Below are 23,995 nucleotides of genomic sequence, written 5' to 3'. Positions count from 1 at the left end.
GGTCCGTCGTTCCCCTCTGATCTGAAACCCGCACGGAAGTCAGGTACCAGGCCTTCTGCCTGAGGCCTCTGGCAGCTCCCACTCTGCTGTGAATGAACCCCCAACACCTGGCCTCTGCCTTCCCCTGTGTACCTCCAGCCACAGCAGCTTCCACCCCCATTCCCAGCCCACCAAGCCCTTTCCTGTCTCGAGGACATTGCGTATGCGATGCCTCCTCCACAGAGAGGACCTCCCTGACCACTGTCCTAATGGGCCTTTCCATCACTGTGGCCTCCACGGCACTTGTCACCACCCATTCGTTTGTTTACTGGTTGTTGGTCACATACGAGTGTGAATTCCCCCAGGGCAGGAATCACATTCTGGCTCAGTTCCCACCGAATGCTCAGTGCCTGACACACTTGTTCAACCAGTTGCCCTCTTTCTTTTTTCAAAACGTTTTGAAATGGAGTTTTGCTCTTCTTGCCCAGGCTGGAGTGCAGTGGTGCGATCTTGGCTCACCGCAACCTCCGCCTCCCGGGTTCAAGCGATTCTCCTGCCTCAGCTTCCTGAGTAGCTGGGATTACAGGCATGCGCCACCATGCTGGGCTAATTTTGTATTTTTAGTAGAGACTGGGCTTCTCCATGTTGCTCAGGCTGGTCTCAAATTCCCAACCTCAGGTGATCCACCCGCCTTGGCCTCCCAAAGTGCTAGAGTTACAGGTGTGAGCCACCGTGCCCGGTCTCTTTTTAAAATTTTTTGAGACGGAGTTTTGCTGTTTCACCCAGGTTGGAGTGAGGTGGCGCAATCTCAGCTCACAGCAACCTCCACCCCCTGGGTTCAAGTGATTCTGCCTCAGCCTCCGTAGTAGCTGGGATTACAGGCAACCACCACCACGCCTGGTTAATTTTTTATATATTTAGTAGAGACAGGGTTTCACCATATTGGCCAGGCTGGTCTCGAACTCCTGACCTCAGGTGATCCACCCCCCCCGCTTTGGCCTCCCTAAGTGCTAGGATTACAGGCGTGAGCCACCGTGCCCAGCCTCAGTTACCCTCTTTCAACCTTTCTTCCCTGGGTGTGAGACATTGTCTGCTATTGGTGCGTTGTGTAATTTTTTGCGACATCCTTGTCCCTGCCTGTTACTCTGTGCATAGAATAGGGCTCATTTCTGCTTCTCCGGAAGGGTGGGCTAGAGTCTAGATATTTTGGAGGGAATATTATGTGTAGTGACTTTAGTGTCGTCTCTGCCTTTAAGGAACGGGAGGTCCTCTGCCTTCCGTGTAGTCACTGCTGTTTCCATTCTACCACATTGGCATCCAGCCTCTACCCCTTTGTTGCAAGAAAGAATAAATCTGATAAGAGGTACAGGAGAATCCCGAGACCGGGGACGCCCAGGGCAGATATGCCATCCTACACTGTGGTCTGGTGACCTAAAAACAACTCAGACACATATTTTTACAATTTTTTTAATATATATTTTTATAAACAGGTCACGTGATAAAATAGCACAAGAAACACTTACCAAATATAAGGTTATATCTTCCGCATATACAGGAGAATGAGGTCGTTATGTACAATAAGAAAATGATTTTAGGGGTTGGTTGGTTTTGTTTTCCTCTCTCCCCTTAATTTTTCCTCCTACAGTCGTTGGAAATATCACAGCTTCAGTTGCATTAATACTTTGGGCAAATGGACAGCTGCCCCTCCCCACTAGGGGTTGTGGGGAGGAGGGGCTGGAGAAACTGGCTCCTGACCACTCAGCCCTGGAGCTTCCTGGGGCTGGAAAATCTTTGGGCTGTTGATCTGTTTCTGATTCAACAGCATCTCTCTCTCTCTTTCTCTCTCTCTCTCTCACTCTTTCTCTCTCACTCTCTGGCTCTCTGGAAACTGGTTACTCTCTTCCAACCAGATAGGGAGTGTCCCAAGATTGGGTGTGGGCGCTGTATCTCCTGGGGCTCAAGGTTGGGATGGGAAGGGGCCCCAGCCCCCTCCTCAGCGACGGCTGAGGTTTGCCAGCATCCCCCAGGACTTCCAAATGTCTCAGGCCGACAGAGCACGGTCAGAGCCCATTTGGGCAGGCAGAAGTTTGGGAAGCTGGGGAGGGGTGAAGTGGGGGGGAGGCCAGAAAGGAGCCCTCCCTCCTTGGGGTGTCTAGGGTGTGCTGGCCACTGGAAGATTGGAGTCGCTGACCCAGTGCTGACCCTGACCCTTGGCTGGGTCCACTCTGCAGACTCCACCTGAGGAGATCGCCCAGGGTGAAGCTCGGTGCCCAGGCCTGAACTGAGCCCGGCTGGGTGCAGGAGCTGAGGTGTGGGGTTGGCCCAGGCCTCTCCCCAGGCCTGAGGGTGGCTCCAGCTCGGAGGCTTGCAAGGTGCCTGTGCCACCCCTGGGTTGAGGCCGACCAGAGTCAGCTGGGATAATGTTAATGACTCCAAGTGATCGCCAGCCCTTCTGCCCTCTCCCTGCCCAATTCTGTCTCAGCCTGGCCAGGGACCAAGGCTGGGTTAGGGGGCCGACAGGGGGCTGCCCCACACAGTGGCAAGGAGGAAGGGAGGCCACGTGGGTCAGGCTGGATGGGTGAGGAGGTGCGGGTGGGGCTTGGGCTCTCGGCGGCGGGCCATGGCTTTGGCGGTGGCCTGTTTCCCCTGACACCCCTCGGAGGGCTCCAGGCATGGTGCGGTGGAAGATGCAGGAAGCCCGTAGGGCTCTTCCGGGCCCCTGTGTCCTGGGGGACCCAGCCCCCTCAATTCCCCTGGGCCCTGCCCGGGATGGGGGGACAGTGGGGAGACAGAGCGGGTGTGGCGGGGAAGGCGGTAAGGACAGTCTGGAGAGCTCAAAGCGCCCCCCAAGGACCGAGCCCCGCCCCCCAAGCGGGCGGGCGAGCGAGTGATGGCGGCGGCTGTGGCTGTGGCGTGGCGGAGGGCGGCGTGCAGTGCGGGCACGAGGGGCATGCACAAAGTCCCCGAGTGTGCGTGCGTGCGTGGGGCGGACCCACCCGCCGCCCCCCTGCCCGGGGCGGGGCCGGGAGGGCGGAGGGGCTGAAGGCCGGGGCGGGGCTTTCCCTCGGTTCGCCCCGCCTCCCGCGCTAGGCCGGGGGCGCGGGGACTCCCCCGAGCGCAAGGCGGGAAGAGGGGGCTCGGCGGCGCCCCGCGCCCCCGCCCAGGTCATGGCCGGGTTCCCGCGACCAGGGCGGGGGCCCCGCGCTACTCAATAACGAGGCAGCGGGGCAGGTGCTGCGAGAAGTACTTGAAGAGCTCGGGGGTGGCCCCGGGGCAGTTGGTCAGTTCCAGCTCCTCCAGCTCCTGCAGCTGCACCAAGCCCGACAGCCCGGTGGTGGTGAGCAGCGGGCAGCCTGCGGCGGGGTTAGAGGGCGGCTCAGTGCGCAGGACCCAGGGCTTGGGCGGGGAAGGCGGGGACGGCGGGGTCATAGGGCGGCTCAGTGCCCGCGTCTCCCTCCTTCTCCGCCTCGGACCCGGGACGGTGTGTCCGCGCCGGGCGTGAGTTTGCACAAGGACCGGGCAGGCTGGGCGGGCGGACTAGGTGGGGGTGGGTGGTCACTGCTCAGCGTTAGAGTAGAAACGGGGGTCTCACCTGCCAGAGACAGGAGGCGCAAACTCCCCAGGGCCAGGAGGTGCTTCAGCCCGAAGTCCTGCACCTGTCGGTCGTGGAGGAGCGACTTAATGATTTCCGCTCGCACCGAGGCGGAGGGCACCCTGGGGTCCATGGAGGGCTAGGCGGGTTCAAGCCCGGGGTTCCTCAGTCATCCCGGAGCCGGGAGGCAGCTGGGAAGTGCTGGTGGGGGCCGCCGGGGACCCCTGGGTTCCGCTTAGGTCGGCTGCTGGATAGGGAGGGGCCCCAGACTATCCCAGGATCTGAGTGGGTCCGGGAGCTCTCCCCGCGCCCCCACCTCCCCGCCGATTCCCCAATCCCGGGGTGTTTGAGAGCCGGTACCTGGCAGCACCATCGCAGGTAGAGGCTGCGGAGGGACGACATGGTGGACAGATAGCTGAGGCCAGTGTCCGTGATGCGTACACACCTGTGGTTGCACCAGAGGGGACCCCCTCCTTCAAATCACCTGGCCCGGGCCCTCCCTCGTCTTCCTGGGAGTGCCCCTGGCGTGAATCCCTTCCTGCCCCACCTGGAGCAGCCACGGGCCCCTCCTCGATCCCACCCACCGGGAAGGACAAGGGTCCAGCCAACCCGTGCTACGGTTCTGCCCGCTCCCCAGGCGCTCTGCCTCCGAGGGCTGCCCGCCGCGCCACAGCCTCCGCCCCGCCAGAAGCCCCCTCCCCCTGCCCCGCCTCTCCCCGTGCAGCCCGCCCGCCGCGGTCCCGCCCCGCCCCCCGCCCTGTGCTGCCCCGCCCGCCGCGGCCCCGGGGCGCGCACCTGTCGAGCACGAGCTCCTCCAGGCGGTGCAGGTCGCAAGCCACGTACTCCAGCGCCATGTCGGTGATGCGTGGGCACCATGAGAGGTCAAGGCTGCGCAGCTTGCGCAGGTTCTCGGCCACGAGCTCCACGCCGTCGTCGGTGACCTTGGAGCAGCCCGAGAGGCTGAGCGCGGTGAGGTTGGGCAGGCTGTGCACCACGTTGACCACGCCGTGGTTGGTGATCTCCCAGCAGGAGAGTAGGCGCAGCGTGTGCGTGCTGTGGCCCTGGCGCGCCGTGAAGTAGGCCAGCGCCGTGTCCGTCACATGGTAGGCCTGCAGGCTCAGCTCCGCCAGGTTGGGCAGCAGCTGCGAGATGGCCGCGATGGCGTCGTCGGCCACGTTGATGCAGTCACTCACGCTCAGCGAGGTGATGCGCGCGCTCAGGCTGGACCACAGCCCGGCCTCGGTGAAGTCGTTGCAGCCCGACAGCTCCAGACGCACCACGCCCTGCATCTGTTCAAGCATAACCTGCAGGCGGGCGGGCGCCGGTCAGCGGGGTGCCCGGCCTGGGCTCCCCGCCCCCAGCCCAGTGCGTTCCTGCCGGCAGCTAGCGCCGGAGGATTGCAGGAGACAGGGTGGAGCTCGCAGGGAGGAAGCAGTGGTCCTGGGTAGGGTGTAAACATGCAGAGAGCTGAACCCTGAAAACACTTGGCAGAGTGTGAGGAGGTGGGGCATCGGGACAAGAGCCCAGGGCCTGGCAGAGCAGGTGCCAGGGGCATTGGCACCAATGTTACAATTAAACTACAGGCCCAGCTGCCAGGCGGCTCCTCTGACCTCTGCCCCTGGGAGATCCTTTCCCAGCTGCCCCTCAGCTTCCCCCAGCATCCTCCCCACCCTGCGTTTATTTTATTTATTTATGCATTCATTTTGAGATAGTCGTACACTGTTGCCCAGGTTCCAGGCTGGAGTGCAGTGGCATGATCTCAGCTCACTGCACCCTCGGCCTCCCGGGTTCAAGCAATTCTCCTACCTCAGTGTCCTCCCAAGTAGCTGGGACTACAGGTGCCCGCCACCAGGCCTGGCTAATTTTTGCATTTTAAATAGAAACAGAGTTTTACCATGTTGACCAGGCTGGTCTCGAACTCCTGACCTCAAGTAAGCGGCCCGCCTTGGCCTCCCATAGTGCTGGGATGACAGGCGTGAGCCACCGGGCCTGGGCCCTGCATTTAATTGACTGCTCTGCTGCTGCCATCTTGAATATCTTGTCTTTGAGCAAGGGACCCACATTTTCCCTTTGCATGAGGTCCCCCGGTAGTCAGTCCTGCTTTCCCCCACCCCAAAGCCACCATCCTCTCCAGCCCCTTGCCGCTGCCCGGCCCTGTCCCCCAGCCCTGTCCCCCTCACCCCAGCCTGGGCGCACACCCCCCCACCCCAAAGCCACCATCCTCTCCGGCCCCCACAGGGTTGCTGCTGCCCGGCCCTGCCCCCAGCCCTGTCCCCCTGCAGCCTGGCGCACACCTCGAGGCCTGCGTCCGTGATGGTGGAGCGCTTGAGGCTCATGGCTTTGACACCCTTCTTGGAGAGCGCATAGTTGTCAATGAACTCACAGATGTCCAGGTCAGAGACGCCAACCAGGCAGAAGCCCTCGAAGCCTCTTGCAGCAAAGCCCTGCAGGTTCACGAACTCCTTCTCGCCACCAGGCAGCACATTGTAGAGCTCCTTGGCGTGCAGCACCGGCGTGAGGCCTGCCCAGAACTTGGGCTGGTAAAGCACGCGCCGCCAGGCCTTGCACACCTGGGCCAGCACACACTTCTCGCAGGCCGAGAAATACCAGAAGAGCCCATTGAGGATCTTCTCGTCCGTGGCCAGCGGCGGCCGCTCCGCTGGGGGCCCAGGTGCCAAGGCTGAGGCTGGTCCACCTGCCAGGGGGCACGGGCCCCCAGCCAGGGCAGCCCGGGGCAGTGGAGCAGCCAGGCTGGGTGGTGGGAGGGTGGGTGGGGGTGGTGGCTGGCAGGGACGGTTCTTGGTGGCTGGCGTGCCCTTGGTGATGCTGGCCGCACCCAGGCCGTTGGGCTGGCCTGGCAGCTTCACCAGACCATTTCGAGGCAAGCATGGAGGCTTGGGGTCGCCGTCGATGCCCGGGCTCGACATCTTCCTGGCACGCTCTGTGGATGAGGGCCAGTAGGGGGAGTGAGTCTATTACTGAGTCTGGAAGGCCACGGTTGGGGGCAGGTGCACTGGGGCTCCTTCCCTCCCTGGGCGTCCCCACAGTGCTCCAGAACCACCAGAGAGAGAGCATGGGAGTGCCTACCTCTCCCTCCCTGACTGTGAGCGGCAACAGGAAGCTGACCATGGCCACTTGCGGCACTCACTGGGCACCTACAGTATGCACTGAGCTCAACTTTCATTGCCCATTGCCCATGGACACCTTCTTTTCTTTTTTCTTTCTTTTTTTTTTTGAAACAGAGTTTCACTCTTGTTGCCTGGAATGCAGACTGGAGTGCAGAGAGGTGATCTTGGCTCGCTGCAACCCCTCCGCCTCCCAGGTTCAAGTGAGTCTCCTGCCTCAGCCCTCTGAGTAGCTGGGACTACAGGCGCCTGCCACCACCCCTGGCTAATTTTGTATTTTTAGTAGAGACGGGGTTTCTCCATGTTGGTCAGGCTGGTCTCAAACTCATGACCTCAAGTGATCCACCTACCTCGGCCTCCCAAAATCCTGGGATTACGGGCATGAGCCGCCGCTTCTAACCAGACACCTTTTTGTCTGCCCAGTGAGGCCAAGAAACACCAACACTTTTTGGCACTTAGGTACCATGATGCCCATTTTACAGAGAAGAAAATGGAGGTGGACCTGGTGAGGCCAGGACTGCCCTCTTCACTTCTTCTGCTGTGCTGTCCACTGTCAGTACCCACCGGGCCCACCCCTCTAGGCAGGCTTGGGGAACTGAAGGGAAGGGTCTGGAATGGACTCTGGCCCCTCCCCTGCAGGGTGACTGCGCAGCTCTCAGGAGGTGCTCTGGTGTTGGGTCTGTAGCCAACCTCCACGCGCACAGGAGCTTCCCTGGCTCAGAATCTACCCAAGGAGCTGGGTGCACTGGCTGACGCCTGTAATCCTGCACTTCGGGAGGCCGAGGCGGGTGGATCACAAGGTCAGGAGTTTGAGACCAGCCTGGCCAACATGGTGAAACCCCGTCTCTACTAAAAATACAAAAATTAGCCAGGCTTGGTGGCAGGCTCCTGTAGTCCAGCTACTTGGGAGTCTGAGGCTGGAGAAGCACTTGAACCCTGGAGGCGGAGGTTGCAGTGAGCTGAGATCACGCCACTGCACTCCAGCCTGGGCAACAGAGTTAGACTTTGTCTCAAAAAAAGAAAAAAAAGAATCAATGCAAAGAAAGGGTAGGCATCTTCCCAGGGTTTGCCATGGCGCCAGCATGATTAGCCCTGGACACAAGCTGTCACTTTAACCTCCCCAATGGGGAGGATGCTGTGATAACCGTACCCACTGCACAGATGAGGAAACTGAGGCCAAAGCCGGGCAAACTGCCTGCCCGAGGTCATGGCCAGATAAGTGGTGAAGCCAACGTTCGGGCAGAGCTGGCTGTGGAAGGCCATGTGGAGGGTATCTTCAGGCCAGTGACATCCACCCACAGGGTGGGGTGGGACCAGTCCTGGGCACCCTCCGCAGGCCTCCAGTCCGTGAGTGGGGTGGCAGGGGGCACTGGGCACAGCCACGGAGCGAAGGAGAGGGGGGACCCTCACGGTGCTACCATCTGCTCCACAGTCCGGATCTCCTGCCGCCCCCACCCCAACATCCAGGGAGGAGGTTAGAGCCCCTGGAGTTACACGCCCTGGACTTGACATGGGCCCCACCCTGGCTCTGTGGTCTTGGCAAGCCACTTCCCTTCTCTGAGCCTCAATTTCCTCACCTTGAAGCCTGGGGAGGTGACGGTACCTACTGCCTTGGGGCATTGCAATGTGAATGAGCTCAGTGCATGGCTCATAGCAAGGGCTGGGAGAGTGACGTCTGCGCCCCGCGGCCACACTCCAGGGCAAAGCAAGATGCATCTTTCCGGGTCTTAGGTGACCCCAGGACTAGGCCTGGAGCCTCATGCAGGTCCTGCCTCCCTGCCACAAAATCTCAGAGGAGGGGCCAAAGCCACTCCCAGCCCACCCTGCCCCCTCCTGCCACGGCCTCGCTGGGAGGTCTCTTGGAGCCACCAAGGGGGTGTCCGAGAGTCTCTCAAGAAGATTCCGGCCGGGCGCGGTGGCTCAAGCCTGTAATCCCAGCACTTTGGGAGGCCGAGACGGGCGGATCACGAGGTCAGGAGATCGAGACCATCCTGGCTGACACGGTGAAACCCCGTCTCTACTAAAAAATACGAAAACTTAGCCGGGCGAGGTGGCGGGCGCCTGTAGTCCCAGCTACTCGGGAGGCTGAGGCAGGAGAATGGCGTAAACCCGGGAGGTGGAGCTTGCAGTGAGCTGAGATCCGGCCACTGCACTCCAGCCTGGGTGACAGAGCGAGACTCCGTCTCAAAAAAAAAAAAAAAGAAGATTCCAAGGCTTGGGGTGGGCCCTGGAATACTCTCAGGAAGAGGACGGCTCACATCTTTTTCGCCGAGTGTCTCTTCTGGGTCTACAGGGCCTGGTCAGCTCCACCACAGAGAGTGGTGGGGTCTGGGATGGCACTGCAACCCGAAGGCCGGCAGCCCGTTCCCCATAATCTGGTCAGGGCGGAGGGGAGGGAGGGAGGCAGTGGGAGGTCCTGCCCTGCTCTTCCCAGCACCAGGCCCCCGCACTGGCTTCCAAGCCCCAGACAGGGCCAGCCTTGCCACCGGCCCACATCTGGGGAGGGCTGCAGACCGGGGCCAGGACCAGGGGTCTCACCAGAACATGTGGCCCTTGTGGCTGAGAACCCAGCTTTGGGTTTAAAGTCCTTCCTGCCCTGATGGCAGGAGCCCCAGCCCCACCCTCTGTACCATCTCCCTCTCCCCAGAAGTGTCATTCAGGTCCTGGAAAGTGGGGCCAGGCCCTCCACAGAGGAGGCACCCACAGCCGGTGACCCCCGTCATGTGTTTATGATAAGGCTCAGCCTCCCAGAGGCTGATGACATCACAACATTTGCAAGGGCCCACCGGGGTCACACATGTTCCGACCTCACGGCCACCCTTAGGGGTGGGGGTGTTGCTACCTCAGGTTTCGGGTAAACAACACGAGGCTCTGAGGAGTAATTTGCCCCCGGTGTCCGGGGAGGCCTGGCGCGGGGCTGCCTTGGTTCCCTCCCAGAGCCGGGGAGAGGGGACATCGCAGGATGCCTGCGCCCGAGGGGGCAGCACCAGGCCCACGGCCGCCCCGACTCCAGAGCGGGAGACAGCCCCAGCCTAAATATGCTCCGTGCCCCCAGATCCGGGAGCGCGGACTTCACCGCCAGGGACGCCTGGGCCTCCGCAGACCCCGCCGGTCGGCGCGTCACCCGCGCCAGCACCATGGACAGCGGCCGCCCCAGCCGCGCGCTCAGGGCCAGGCCCAGGCCGGCCTCACCGCGGACAGCGGCAGGGTCGGGGCAGCCCCGCAATCCCCGCTCAGCAGGGAGGGGCCCCGGGGGCGGGGAGTGGGGGAGAAGCCGAGAACGATCCGGAGGAGGCGGCGGGGGCGGTGCCAGGGTAGGAATAATCCCGGAGCAGCGCCGATTTAGGTTGAAAACGCTCCCAGTCATGGGCCCGCACGTGGAGCGCCGGGGCTGGGGGGGCCTGGGGGAGGCATTTGCAGGGCTCCTTTCCCGCCCCGCTAGGCAGCTCACGTTTCCTGGCGCCCACAGTCCTGTCCCCACCTCCAGGCCTCAGGGTCGAGATGGAGAAATCAAGCCACACTTTGAGAGCCCACAGGAGGGAGGGGACAGGTTGAGGAGCGGCCGTCCGGGTATGGGTCCGGGCCTGGCTGCCCTCATCCACACCCACACCGCAGCCAGAAGGCGTTGCTCTGCCTGGGGTCAGCCCTCGACCCGTGTGCTTGGTGGCAGCTGCGTCCCTGCACAGGCGGCCCCGCTGCCCCCCAATCTCGTGTCCATGTTCCTGCCGGCCCCCGCTGCTCCTCACACTCCCGGCTTGACTGACTCAGCCCGAGAATCTCCCACCCTGTAGCTCAAAAATGCAAACAGCCACACACTGGCCCAGGCATGGGCGCTGTGGGAGAAAGCTGAGCTCCCAGTGGAGACTGGGGTCTTTCTGCTGGTTAAGTGAGAAGTCCCTGGGGGCTCAGACAAGGCCCCTCTGCCTGGCCCTGGCCCCACCCAGCCAGACGGTCACCAAGGAGCAGGTTCCCATGGCTCCCAGAGCCCCCTTTCCTGCTGGTGACTGTGAGAGCCCTCATTCCACCCAAATCGGCTCGGACGACCTGCGTGGGCTGCTAGGGATTACCTCTCCCTTTAGGGACAAGCACCCTGGGTGCTAATACGGGGAAGAGACCTGCTAAAAAGGCGGCCATGCCTGCACCATCCTCAGCCTCAGTCCTGGGGTGCTGGCTCAGCTTGAAGTGGAAGTCTGTCGAGGCTCCAGGGCTCACCCCAGGGGAAAAAGAGGTTACCCTACCTCAGCTGTCTTGTCCTCAGCAGCCTGAGCCTGGCCTGGGAGCTGCTGGGGAGAGGTGACCGTGGCCTCTATGTCCTCCCCAGGGGATGCAGTGTGAAGCGGGTGGCCAGAGTGAGCCTAGAGAGCACAGTGGGGCCCGGGTGCTCCTGGGAGGACCCCGCACGTAAGGCGTCCAGGCTGACAATTCCCAGATGGTCATGCTGGGGACCCACAAGAGCTGCCTCTTCTGCGAAGCAAGTCACTGAGCCCTGAGACCTCAGCTCCTGCCCCTTCCCAGCCCTGATGCCACAGCCCAGTCATGCCATTCCCCCTCCCCTGCCCCTCTGCTTGGGCAAACGCCGTTCCCCCTGCTTGCCTGGCAGGGTTTCCCTGCCTTAGCCCTGCAAGCTCTTCTCCTCCATCCCTCAGCTCCTGGCGTGAGGTGGCCCCTGCCTCCTGCTCCGGGACCCCCAGCTCTTGAGAAAGCGCCTCCAGGGTCTCACAATCCCACGGGTTATCATCACCGTCCATCTGGTGCCTCTCCTCCTGGCCTGAAGACTCTTGAGGACGGACGGCACCAATGTGCATGGCCTCTGCATGTTCGAGGAATGAATGAATGAGGAATTCGGCCCCACTAGCTCAGTCATGCAGAAAGGGGTGCAGCTGCCAGGGCCCCCAGAGGGCTGACGGAGGATTGCTCAAATTTAGGAGGAGGCCAGTCAGTGGGGAAGGCATAGCTAGGAAAATTAATCCGGATTGTGCCAGGGCCAGTGTCCACGGGGAAAGTGGCCTCTGGGGTTGGGATTAGGTTGGTACCTGAGTCACTGAGAGGGCTCCCAAGACCCCGGGGCTGGGGTGGGCCTTGGAATAAACAGAGCCTTCAGATGAGGAAAGCCCATCTCCTTTTCAGCTGGCTCCCTCCTCAGGAGCTGCAGGGCTGAGGAAGCGGCTGCCTGTCCTCCACCATCTGGCCCAAGCCAAGAGAGGGAAGGGGGTTCTCCTGCCCCGCTCTCTCCAGCACCACACGCACCCCTCCTCCGACTGACCAGAGCCCTTCGTTCACACACTGCCTAACCAGGACTGGGGAAGCAGAGCTTGCAAAGGGATTTTCCAGAAGTTACATAGAGCTACGATTGGCTCCAAGAGCCCCGGGGCTGGCTGATTCCCTGTACCTGGGTCCTGGCCAGGTGCACCACACAGGGTCCTCGCTCTGCCCTGTTCTGCCTCATGGGGTCTCGATGCCTTCCTGCTGGACCCTGGGCTGGTGGTCTCTCCAAGCACTGCCCTTGTCCTGCAGGGTCCCTGCCACAGCGCTGAGTTCCTTGTAGAGGCTGCACACTGCGTGCCCACCCCTGGGACATCCTTTTGGATGCATGCCTGGGAAAGCTCCTCACCCCTCAGCGCCCCCAGTTTGAAGGTCTCTTCCCCCATCTCTGGTGTCCCCATCTCTGTGAGCATCAGACCAGGGCACAGTCTAACCAAATACTCGGCCCTCATAGAACCTCAGGGACCATCGAGGCCTGCCCACGGAGGGCCTTGGAGTTGCGCAGGGCCCTGGTGGCCAGAAAAACGCACATTGGGCTCCATCTGCAGCGGCAGCCCCAGAGACTGGGGTGACAGCTGGGGTGGCTGGGGATTGGGGACAGGGTGCAGGCTGACACATTCCGTGGCAGCCCCGTGACGCAGGCACACCCGTGTCCCTGCCACTTGGCACGTGGCACAGCGGCAGAGCTCCTCTCCCGCCCCCAGCTTGAGATGCTTCTGGGGGTGCACCAGGGGCTCTGGGGAGGGGCACCATGGCCCAGCAGGCACGTGGCCTCAAGAGAGACCCGTGTTGCTGCCCCAGCAGACTAAGGACCCATGGTCAAGCCCAGGGCAGCTCAGCCTTGCCGGCTGGACACCCTGGGGAGTGTGGGTGCTGGGATCCAGGCCTCATCTCAGCCCCTGCTCGGGAGAGCGTGAGCACCCCCAGAGGTGAGGCCTGGGCCCCTAGTACCTGAGGCCCGAACCCACACACTGCAGCCGGTTTGGCCGTTGGCTCCTCCACCACTGGTGGGGAAGGCTCGGGTCACCTACTCACCCACAGAGCTCCCTTCACTGCCACCCAGTCATGGGAGACACAGCAGTGGGTGCCCACATGCAAGGAGATGGGGTCTTTGGGTGGCTGAGCAGTGCCACCCGGGTGGGACATCCCTAACCCCCGGCAACACAGGGCTTCCTGGGTCCACGTCTGGCTGGTTCAAGGGCCCCGTTCCTCCCACCCACAAAGCCGTCTCTGTCCTTCTCATCGGTGGGAGTCGGACTGGTTCAGCTGCCCTGGAAGTGGGTGTGAGCTGGAGGCGGTGAGTCCATCGATGAAGGGGCTGAACTCATGGGTCTGGCCCCAGGTGAGGGGCGGTTGGGGTGGCAGGGGGCAGGGAGTGGGGCAAGTGAGTCCTAGGGTCGCCCCACACAGCCGTGTTTGCAGCTGGGCCTTGAATTTCCCTCCCCTCCAGGAGGCTCCAGGTCCAGCCCTGTGTCCATCTCTGGCCAGGCCAGCCAGGTTCCTCCAGGCCTCTGCCCTGGCCTGGGAGATGGAAAACCCCTCAGTCTCCTGGCCTCACCCAAACCTTCTGCTCCAAGGCTGCTGTCCAGCACCACGCCGAGGGGGTGGGCTGGGAGAGGGCCCTGTGTCCAGCTGCGCGCCAGGGAGGCCTGAGCTGCCCCTGGCCATTGGGCCCTCGGATGCATGGGTGTGGGGGAAGGGCCTGAAGGAAGAGGCAGGTGAGGTGGCCTCCGCCATCTGCTCCTCCTGCGGAGGGCAGGCTGCCCGAGCAGAGCCTGGAGCCTGGGAAGGGCCTGGAGTGGCCGCTGGGCCGTGGGTTCCTGAGGCGGCCACCGCAGCCCTCTCTCCTTCTGGGGTGATGGGTGGGGAAACCTCTCCACCCACCTAATCCCCAGGAGGACACGGGACCCCTCCCCAGCAGGTTTCCCTTCTGAGGCCCTCCAACCTTGGCCAAGGCCCGGTCCCGCCTCCAGAACCAGGAAAGTGCCAGCCTCCCCCAACCCTCCTCCTCCCGCGGGCGGCAGCTCAGTGCAGGCCTCGGGTCCAGAAGCAGCCCGGGGAGGGCCGGCCCGCAGGCCGCACAGCCACGCGCCCCCCCTGCAGTTTAACGGCCCCTGGCCTATCACTTAGGTCCGAGGGCGCCCTCTGAGCCCACCAGGCGGTGTGGGGGCCGGGGGCCTACAATTCCTCCTTTCGGTGGCCCAGGCGGCACCGATCCTCAGCCCCGGCCGAGTGGCCGGTGGGGAGCGGGCCTCTTCCAGGCCAGGGGCCGGGTCGCGGGGCTGCGGGAAGGCCAGGCGGGGACGGAGGCCCAGCGGCCGCGGGGGAGGTGGGGAAGGGGCTGCCGTTACGTAAGCCCTTACCCGGAGGCGGCGGCGCGGCCCCCACCCCCACCCCGTCCCCTCCTCATTGTGGCCGCCGCGGAGGTGCGGCCTGGCCCCCTCCCCGCCCCGCAGCCCGGCCGCACGCGCACCTTACCTCGGCCCGGGCTCCTGGCTCATGCCACGCTGTCTGCCGGGCGACCTCCCGTCATGGGGAGCCCGGCATGGGCGTCGGCGCGCGCGGGGGCCGCCGGGGTGCTGGACTGGCCGGCAGGGCCCGGCCGCGCCCTGCGCCCCGCGCCCCGCGTCCCGGCCTGGCCGGGCCCCCTCGGCCGCGCACGGGAAGGAGCTCCCCGGTGGGAGAGGATCGGCCGCCCCAAGCCTCCCACCGGGGAGGCTGAGGCTGTGCCCAGATAAATAAGGCCGCTTTGCAGGGAACCAGGCGGGCGCCTCCTCCTCCCCTCGCCCTCCCCGCGCTCCTCCGCGGCCGCCGCCGGCGCCGCGCGCGGCCCCCGCCCGGCCCCAAACGCCGCGCCCTGGCGCGCTCCCGGCGTGGGGAGCCAATCCGGGTTCGCGAGCCCAGGCGGGGGCGCCGATAATGCCGAGCCCCGCCCCCGCCCCGCCCCGGCCCCCGCGCGCGGCGCGCTCCCGGCACGGCGTCCACAAGCACGCGGCAGGCCCGGCACGCGCCCCCGCCCCCCTCGCCGCGGGCACCCGCACAATAACAAACCCGGGCGCGCGGCGGGCGGGCGGGGAGGGCGCGGGAGGCGGAAGGGAGGGCGAGGGGAGGCGGGAGAGCGGGCGCCGACGGGTGGCCCAGGGGTCCGGGGTCCTATGGGAACGGGGGCGGCACCGCGCGCCCCTGCCCTTGGCCACCACCTGGGGAGGCGAGGAAGGTGAGACCCGGCCCAGAGGAGACAGGGTGGTCAGACCCCCATCTCTGGACCCTCCCGCCCAGCCCGCGGCCAGAGCCCTTCACAGCCCTCACACCCCCCGCCGTGCACCTGCTGCGTGCCCGGCCAGAAGCCCCTCATTGGAGACCCTGGCACACCCGCAGAGCGCGAAAACAAGTGATTGCACGGATCATTTCAGATAGTGACAGTGAAAGCATCCGAGGGCTTGCGGTGGTGACTTCTGACGGGGGCGGGGGCGTCCTGAGGGTGCCCCACTGGAGCTGAGACCCCCACGGTGCGAGGGAGGAATGGCTCGGGAATGGGTGTGCAAAGATCCGAGCAGCCTGGCAAGTTCCCTCGGGAATAAACTGGAGGCTGGAGGCGGCGGCCGCTGCAGCCCAGGCAGGGGTAGGGCGTGCTGGGTAAGGTGGAGGACTCGGTGGGAACCGCTGGAGACCCAGACGCCCCAGCAGGCTCAGGGCAGGAGAACGGAGGCCAATGGCGCCCCATCCTGGGGGTCTCCTGGGAGCAGGGTCGGGGGCGGGAGCAGGTGTGGGGAGAGCAGAGGGGGTCTGCATCGGGGAAGAGCTGCAGGGCTGAATGGGGCTCCTGAGAGGATCTGAACAGGAGTGAAACCAGCTGCTGTTCCCAGCGTCCTGATGGGAAGCCCGACCGGAGGGGCCGGTGTGAGACCTGGGGGCAGCGGGAAGGAGGGTCAGACTGACGGCATCCTGGCTGGGTCCCGGGGTGGGGCTGGTTCTGTGCGTGCTGTGGGGTGCCACTGGGTCTACCTGGGGTGAGCGCAGCTCTTCTGCATAAGTCTTGCCCTGTACCTGGGTACTGACCAAAGAAGGTGCCTGGAGTGGGGCAGACAGGACGAACCCCGTGAAGACCGCTGGGGCAACAGGGGAGGGTCCGTCCAACCTATCCAGGAGTCTCCAGTGCGTGGGTCTGGCAGGCTGGCCTTCTGGCAGCAACTTCCACCTGGCTGAGAGCAGGCGTGGACCGCCCCTGGTAGGAAGGTTTCACCTCATGCTTGGGGCTCTCACCCCACAGCAGGTGCCAGGGTCTCAGGCAGAGAACAAGCTGTGCTTGTGTTGAGTCCCAGCTGGGGCTGGGGCTGGACACACCCCAACTGCATAGGGTGAGTGTGGGGGTCAGGCATTTGGGTCATGCAACCCTGGCGAGGCCCAAGAAGCCAGCCCTACCTTTGCGGAATCTAAGCAGGAGAGAATGCGTGAAAGATCATCACAGAAAGGGTGACCGTGCTCCTTCAAAGCTGTGAACCCACCTACCCTCCACCTCTGTCACCAGCCGTGACCCACCTACCCTCCACCTCTGTCACCAGCCGTGACCCACCTACCCTCCATCTGTCACCAGCCGTGACCCACCTACCCTCCACCTGTCACCAGCCGTGACCCACCTACCCTCCACCTGTGTCACCAGCCGTGACCCACCTACCCTCCACCTCTGTCACCAGCTGTGAACCACCTACCCTGCACCTGTCACCAGCCGTGACCCACCTATCCTCCACCTCTGTCGCCAGCTGTGAACCACCTACCCTCCACCTGTCACCAGCCGTGACCCACGTACCCTCCACCTGTCACCAGCCGTGAACCACCTACCCTCCACCTGTGTCACCAGCCGTGACCCACCTACCCTCCACCTGTGTCACCAGCCGTGACCCACCTACCCTCCACCTCTGTCACCAGCCGTGACCCACCTACCCTCCACCTCTGTCACCAGCCGTGACCCACCTACCCTCCACCTCTGTCACCAGCCGTGACCCACCTACCCTCCACCTCTGTCACCAGCCGTGACCCACGTACCCTCCACCTCTGTCACCAGCCGTGACCCATCTACCCTCCACCTCTGTCACCAGCCGTGAACCACCTACCCTCCACCTGTGTCACCAGCCGTGACCCACCTACCCTGCACCTCTGTCACCAGCTGTGAACCACCTACCCTCCACCTGTCACCCCACCTGTGCCAGGCAACTTTGTCTGTCTCCACCGTGGCTGGTGGCAGCTGCTTCCCCACTGGTCTCTCCATCCCTCTCCCGTCTCCTGTTCTCCCCAGGATGCAGTGGGGTCATTTTGCCGTGCAGACACGGTCCTGTTCTTCCCAGGGCCCTGTCCATTCTTTGCTGCAGTCTGCACAGCTGTGAGGGCCTGGCACGGCTGGCCCACAGCCTCGCTCTATACCTGGCCCCTTGAGGATGAAGCTTCAGCCACACTGGCCTTCCTCTGGGTCCAGGAGGGTGCCCATCCTTCACCTGGAGCACCCCTCACCTGGAGCACCCCTCACCAGGAGCACCCCTCACCTGGAGCACTCCTCACCAGGAGCACCCCTCACCGGGAGCACCCCCTCCCTTCACCTGGAGCACCCCTCACCTGGAGCACCCCTCCTTTCACCTGGAGCACCCCCTCCCTTCACCTGGAGCACCCCTCCCCTCACCTGGAGCACCCCTCACCTGGAGCACCCCTCACCTGGAGCACCCCTCCTTTCACCTGGAGCTACCCTGCAGCACCCCTCCCCTAGAGCACCCCTTCCTGGAACATGTCCTCATGTGGAGCACCCTTCCCTTAGAGCACCCTTCACCTGGAGCACTCCTCTCCTGGCACCTTGCCTGGAGCACTCCCTTGCCACCTGCACCTGGGTGACTACTTGCCTCTCAGACCTTGGCTAATGTGTTCTCCCCTAGGAGCCCTCCCTCAGGTGGACATGGCCACAGACCCGTGTCCTCACCTCCCCAGCACCAAGGACCTTTTTTCTCAGCCTGTGTCTGCCTGTTGTCTGATGGTGCGTTTGATGAGCTGTTGGCTGACTGTGCCCGCTGAGGAGCAGGGTGGGGTCTTCTTCCTCACCACCCTATCCCTGGGCACTGAGCCTCCAGCTCAGCACATCACGGATGCATGGCAAATGTGGTGAATGAGAGAGAAAGCGATGCACCAGCAGCATGAAAGGTGACTGGCACCAGCAGTTTGGATCCCCTCCCGTGGTGGGAGGACCATCGTAGAGGAGACCTTTGGAGAACAGCTCACACCCCAGAGGGAAGCGGCTTGAACAAAGAGGGCTGCTCAGCAGACTCATCCCCCCCAGGGTCTCCTCTGGGGGATGTGGATACCGCTCAGGCCCGCACCCTTCATTGGTCCTGGGGACTGATATGTGCCTGGGCTCTGGAGGGCACCTGGAGCACCCCTCACCTGGAGAAGCCTCATCCACAGCACTCCGTTCCTGGAGCACCCTCAGCTGGAGCACCCTCACCTGGAGCACTCTCACCTAGAGAGCCCCTCACCTTGAGGATCCTCTCACCTAGAGAGCCCCTCTCCTGCAGAACCCCTACTGGGAGCATGCTTCACCTGGGCCACCCCTTGCCTTGATGCCTGAGCACTGAGCGGTCTCCCATCTAGGTGGCTGGGAGGCCACTCTGGAGCCATGGGGTGAGGACCAGAGGCTGTGGCACATCTTGCCCTGAGACTTTGGAGGACTGCGAGGGGACCCACATTGACTTCAGCTCTGCACCTGTGGTGAGACCCCCACACTGGAAAGCAAAGTGATTGCTCCAGGGGTCACATGGTCATGCCACCCCCACCCACTGCTCCTGCCCCCTGCCCGGAGCACAGCCCGAGAGCACCTAGGACCATCCATGTGAGGCCATGGGCTGTGGGTGTGTTTGGCCATCCTGGCCCCTCCACAGTCAGAATGGGCATCCATAGGCGTGAGAACCTCACAGCCATGGGGGGTGCCCTGAGTGCCATGGGCAGTGGGATTTCTCTGATGCCCTCCAGCTCTGCTCCCTGCCTGGCCCGCCCCCATCAAGGCTGAGGATGACTCAGGGCCCAGCCATCACCATAGCAACACGCGTCGCCTAGCAATGGCGGTCTCCCGGCAACGGTTGTCTCCTAGCAATGGGATATTTTCCTGGGCCCTGGCTGGAGCCCGGTGGTTATTTTTAGCCCCGCAGCAAATCAGTCGGCAGCTGCATTTTCGGCTCCTTGAAGAGCTGCAAGGTGTAGGGGGGGGGGGGGGGTCTCTTGGCAAAGGGAGGAAAGCATGCCCAAGATAGGAACCTTGCTGCCGTGGGCCCGGAGGTGCAGGCCTGTGGGTGGGCGAGGCCGGATCCTGCCTGTGCAGCAGGGCTGGTGGCCGGTGGAGGGGAGCCAGGGTTGTGCAGGCTGCCTGGGTGAGTTGGCAGCTAGGACTATGTCCTTGGGGGGCCCCCAAGTACCCTGAGCCTCGTAGGTCAGCTGGGTGGAGGGGACGCAGGCCAGTGCTCACAGTTGCGCTATCAGAGCGTGTTTCTGGGTGGCCCAGGGTCTGCCAAGCTCTTGGTACCCACTGCCCCTCAGTCATGGCAGCCATCTTCACTGTCCCAGATCTGGGACACCCAGGGAGGGGGCAGCAGGGGGGCCAGCAGAGCAGCACATTTGGCCAATCCCATGCAGGGCTCAGCTGGGGACACAGGAGGGGCTGGCCTCAGGTCAGCCCACACCTCTCTCCTCGCTCTGCTCCCAGTGAACGGAGATGCAGGCGAGCGTCTTGGCCTGCGATCTGACCCTTCTCTCTATGCTTCCTCCCCATTTCCTGGGGGACTCTGTTCACTGGTGCATCCAAACTCCCCAACTCCCTCAGGGCCGGTGGGCTGGGTGGGGCCGGCCTTACCCGCCTCCCCTTTGCAGTGGGTCAAAGGCTCTGAGGCAGATGGAGCTTCCAGCAAACAAGGAGCCCCCGGGGCTTACCCTTTGTGGTTCCTGGTTTACTCGAAGTTCCATCTGCCTCAGGGCCTTTGCCCCTCTGCTCCCCAGGGTTGAGGCTCCCTTCCTGTCCCCTTCCATCAACTGCCCTCGCCCTTGGTGTTGCTCCCCCAGGGCCCCAGCCAGCCCAGCTCCTGCCCTGGCTGGGACAGCTCCTGTTCTGTGCCCGGCACTGTGGTTTCCCGTCGAGTCACTCTGTGGAGCAGCCACCTGTCCACAGCCGCCTCCCTGCCGGACATGGGGCTGCCTGTGCCAGGCACTGCTCGGGCCTAGCTCATGGCAAATGCAGCACTGGTGTCCTCCGCCGACCAGGACCTGTGTCTAGTGGGGAGAACGCGACGGCCAAAGGCGGGAACCGTGTGGCAGTGACCAGGGTCTCGACCACCCCCACCTCAGCACCCCCTCAGGCTGCAGCTCCAAGGACCCTCTGGGCAAGCCAGGAACAGAAACTAAGTCTCAGGCTTCCGGACAAGCTGTGAGGCTGGCCGCCCCGCTTTGGGCTGAGGGGCCTTGTGATACAGTGTCTGTGTTTGGCCACTGCCAGGCCGACCCCCAGGCAGGGGAGATGATTGTCCCAGCCTCTGCACGCTCCAGGGGCGGCCTCACGCGTCAGGCCCAAGCTTCCTGAAGCAGAACCTGAGGGAAGTTCTTCCTTTTGTCTGACTTGAGTACATCTTGCTGCTGTCGTTCTTGTTCTGACCTGCGTGGAAATGGAGAGAGGCCCCTTCTGGGGTTTCAGGGCACTGGAGGGTCTGGGGCTTGGGGCACTTCAGGAGGCCCCCAAACAGCACAGACAGCCGGGACGTCACCTGAGCTTGGGGATGCCTTCCAGGCTCTCCTCCGCCCGGCCACCCCCCACTTTGTGGGTATTTACTGAACCCCTGCACCGTGGCATGTCGGGTCCTGTACCCATAGCAACTGAGGCTAGACTCGGCCTTCCAGGCCCCTCCTGTAGGCAGCAGAGCACCCACTGATGCCAGGTGCTTTCCTGGGTGGGGCCAGGGGTTGTGAGGAGAAGGAGTGTGTGTCCAGGGCTTCTCCTGTGGGTGGCTGCATTGGCAGCGGACCCCTGGAGATGAGGCTGGGGAGGAGGCAGGGACGCCGGGGTTGAGGCGTCAACTCGGGGTCAGGCATGTGCCCTTCCAGACCAGGTAACCCCAGGAGCCCCTCCCTCCAGCCACCGACACTGGTCCCTCTCTGGGCGAGGCCTGGAGGGAGGTCCAGGGCCCAGGCTGTCAGGAGGGTGTCTGGGGCTGACCCTCACGCTGCCACCAGAGGGCGCCTGGAGCCCGCCGTGCTGACCCGGGGACCGCCAAGCGGCAGCGGCCGGAGGACAGGATGGCTGCAGCCGCCGACCCGCGTGCCTCTCCCGACCCCTGAGTAGAGGCAGCAGCCCATCCGTGTGCCTCTCCCCACCTCTGCGAGCACCTCATGTGCCCAGCCCCAGGCAGAGTCTACTCTTTTACCTTTACGATTTTTATTTTTAGTTTATTCGTTTATTTATTTATTTTTTATTTTGAGATGGAGTTTCGCTCTGTCGCCCAAGCTGGAGTGCAGTGGTGCGATCTCGGCTCACTGCAACCTCTGCCTCCCGGGTTTCATGCCATTCTCCTGCCTCAGCCTTCTGAGCAGCTGGTACTACAGGCGCCCGCCACCATGCCCAGCTAATTTTTTGTATTTTTAATAGAGACGGGGTTTCACTGTGTTAGCCAGGCTGGTCTCCATCTCCTGACCACAATTGTGCTCCACCCGCCTCGGCCTCCCAAAGTGCTGGGATTACAGGCGTGAGCCACCACGCCCGGCCTATTTTTATTTTTATTTATTTATTTTTTTGAGGTGGAGTTTCACTCTTGTTGCCCAGGCTGGAGTGCAATGGCACGATCTCGGCTCACCGCAACCTCCGCCTCCCAGGTTCAAGCAATTCTCCTGCCTCAGGCTCCCTAGTAGCTGGGATTATACGCATGAGACACCATGCCCAGCTAATTTTGTATTTTTAGTAGAGACGGGGTTTCTCCATGTTGGTCAGGCTGGTCTCGAACTCCCAACCTCAGGTGATCCACCCGCCTCGGCCTCCCAAAGTGCTGGGATTACAGGCGTGAGCCACCGTGCCCAGCCTGTTTTTAATTTTTATTGAGACAGGGTCTCACTCTGTCGCCCAGGATGGAGTGCAGTGGTGCAATCACAGCTCATTGCAGCCTCACCCTCGTGGGCTTAAGCAATCCTCCCACCACAGCCTCCCAAAGTGCTGGGACTACAGGCATGAGCTGCTGCACCCAGCTAATTTTTGCATTTTTAGTGGAGTTGAGGTTTCACCATGTTGGCCAGGCTGGTCTTGAACTCCTGACCTCAAGCGATCGTCCTGCCTCAGCCTCCCAAAGTGCTGAGATTACAGGCATGAGCTGCCACACCCAGCCTTAATTTTTATGTAATTAATTATTTTTTTGGAGACGGATTCTCGCTCTGTCACCCAGGCTGAGTGCAGTGGCGTGATCTCAGCTCACTGCAACCTCCACCTCCCAGGTTCAAGCGATTCTCCTACCTCAGCCTCATGAGTAGCTGGGACTACAGGCTTGCACCACCACCCTCGGCTAACTTTTGTATTTTTAGTAGAGATGGGGTTTCACCATGTTGGCCAGGCTGGTCTTGATCTCCTGACCTTGTGATCCGCCTGCCTTGGCCTCCCAAAGTGCTGAGATTACAGGTGTGAGCCGCTGTGCCTTGTCAATTTTTATTTCTAATCGTAAGATATACATCATAACGTCTACCATTTTACCCATTTTAAAGTGTGTAGTTCGGTACTGTGGAGTACATTTACGTCGCTGTGTAATCAGGCTCCAGAGTTCTGTCCCCACTCAGCCCCAACCCCTCATACCCCTCCCCAGCCCCTGCTCCACTTTCTGTCCTCCTGACCGTGGCTACTGTAAGGTGACTCACAGAAGTGGAATCCAACAGGGTTTGTCCTTTTGTCTCTGGCTTATTTTGCTCAGCATATAAGCCTCCAGGCTCATCCAGGCTGTAGCGGGTGTCAAAGGGGCCAGAATTTCATTCCTTTTTATGGCTTAATAATGAACCCACCGCCAGGGGGCGCGGTGGCTCACCCCTGTAATCCCAATACTTTGGGAGGCCAAGGCGGGCGGATCACCTGAGTTCGGGAGTTCAAGACCAGCCTGACCAACATGGAGAGACCTCCTCTCTACTAAAAATACAAAATTAGCCAGACGTGGTGGCACATGCCTGTAATCCCAGCTACTCGGGAGGCTGAGGTAGGAGAATCGCTGGAACCCAGGAGGGGAGTTTGCAGTGAGCCAAGATTGCGCCATTGCACTCCAGCCTGGGCAAAGACCAAAACTCTATCTCAAAAAACACACACACACACACACAAAATAGACCCACTGCGCTTGCTTGTCCACTCAGCTGCAGACAGGCATTTGGGTGGCCTTCACCTTTTGGGGATTATGATGGCTACTTCTGACCTGCACCTCGCCCAGAGAAAGCGGCTGGCCGAGCCCAGCAGGCGCCTGCAGGGGTGCCCATGGCTGCTCCATTCACGCCCCTCCAGGAGCCCCGTCTGGCTCGGGGTCAGTCCTCCGGCAACCATGGGGTGCTGCTAGGTCTGAGGAAAGGGGCCTAACCCTGTGGGCTGCGCGCTTCACAGCAATACCCCCTCCTGCAGACAGCCTTACCAAAACCCGAGGCCTGGCCCAGCTCCAAAGCGCAGCCCCGAGGCCAGGCCCTCCGCAGCTCTGGAGTCATGACCCCTCTCCTCTGGGGCACCACCTGCCTCTGGGGAGGGGTCAGCAGGACCGGGCCGGGTTGGGAGGGATGTGGCCAACAGGCTCAGGTCCCAGTGTTAGGAAGAACCAGGCCCGGCCGCCCGATCAGGAGGCAAGGCGGAGCCACCAGGTGGGCCACTATCCCTGCCCCTGAGGTTTCAGTGGACATCAAAACCCTGGCTCCACCTAGGGCTCCAGGACTCCGATCTGGACGAGGCCCCCCGCAATCCCCGAGGTGCTGGGACCGTGGGACCGTCCTCCCTCGGCGCCGGGCTCCGGCCCCGCCCCCGCCC

At 62.7% G+C, this 23,995-nt stretch overlaps 1 protein-coding gene across 2 annotated transcripts; it reads right to left on the bottom strand.

The window, feature by feature from the left end:
- Positions 1-1,432: 1,432 nt before the first annotated feature.
- Positions 1,433-14,768, bottom strand: FBXL16 (F-box and leucine rich repeat protein 16). 2 transcript variants are annotated; one of them, XM_025369598.1, is made up of 6 exons: positions 14,437-14,768; positions 5,866-6,512; positions 4,367-4,875; positions 3,932-4,016; positions 3,572-3,635; positions 1,433-3,332 (listed from the first exon to the last, which is right to left on the bottom strand). In XM_025369598.1, exons 2-6 carry the CDS (start codon positions 6,496-6,498, stop codon positions 3,184-3,186), a joined length of 1,440 nt encoding a protein of 479 aa, XP_025225383.1. In that variant the 5' UTR covers positions 6,499-6,512; positions 14,437-14,768; the 3' UTR covers positions 1,433-3,183. The 2 variants fall into 2 exon arrangements, with proteins under 2 accessions (XP_025225383.1, XP_025225384.1); XM_025369599.1 differs by lacking the exon at positions 14,437-14,768 and adding an exon at positions 13,843-14,049.
- Positions 14,769-23,995: the final 9,227 nt, after the last annotated feature.

Source organism: Theropithecus gelada, chromosome 20, assembly GCF_003255815.1.
Source record: "Theropithecus gelada isolate Dixy chromosome 20, Tgel_1.0, whole genome shotgun sequence".
In the NCBI taxonomy this organism is placed as follows: domain Eukaryota; kingdom Metazoa; phylum Chordata; class Mammalia; order Primates; family Cercopithecidae; genus Theropithecus; species Theropithecus gelada.
Note: the sequence above shows the minus strand (reverse complement) of the source record. Positions and strands in the feature narration are given on the sequence as shown.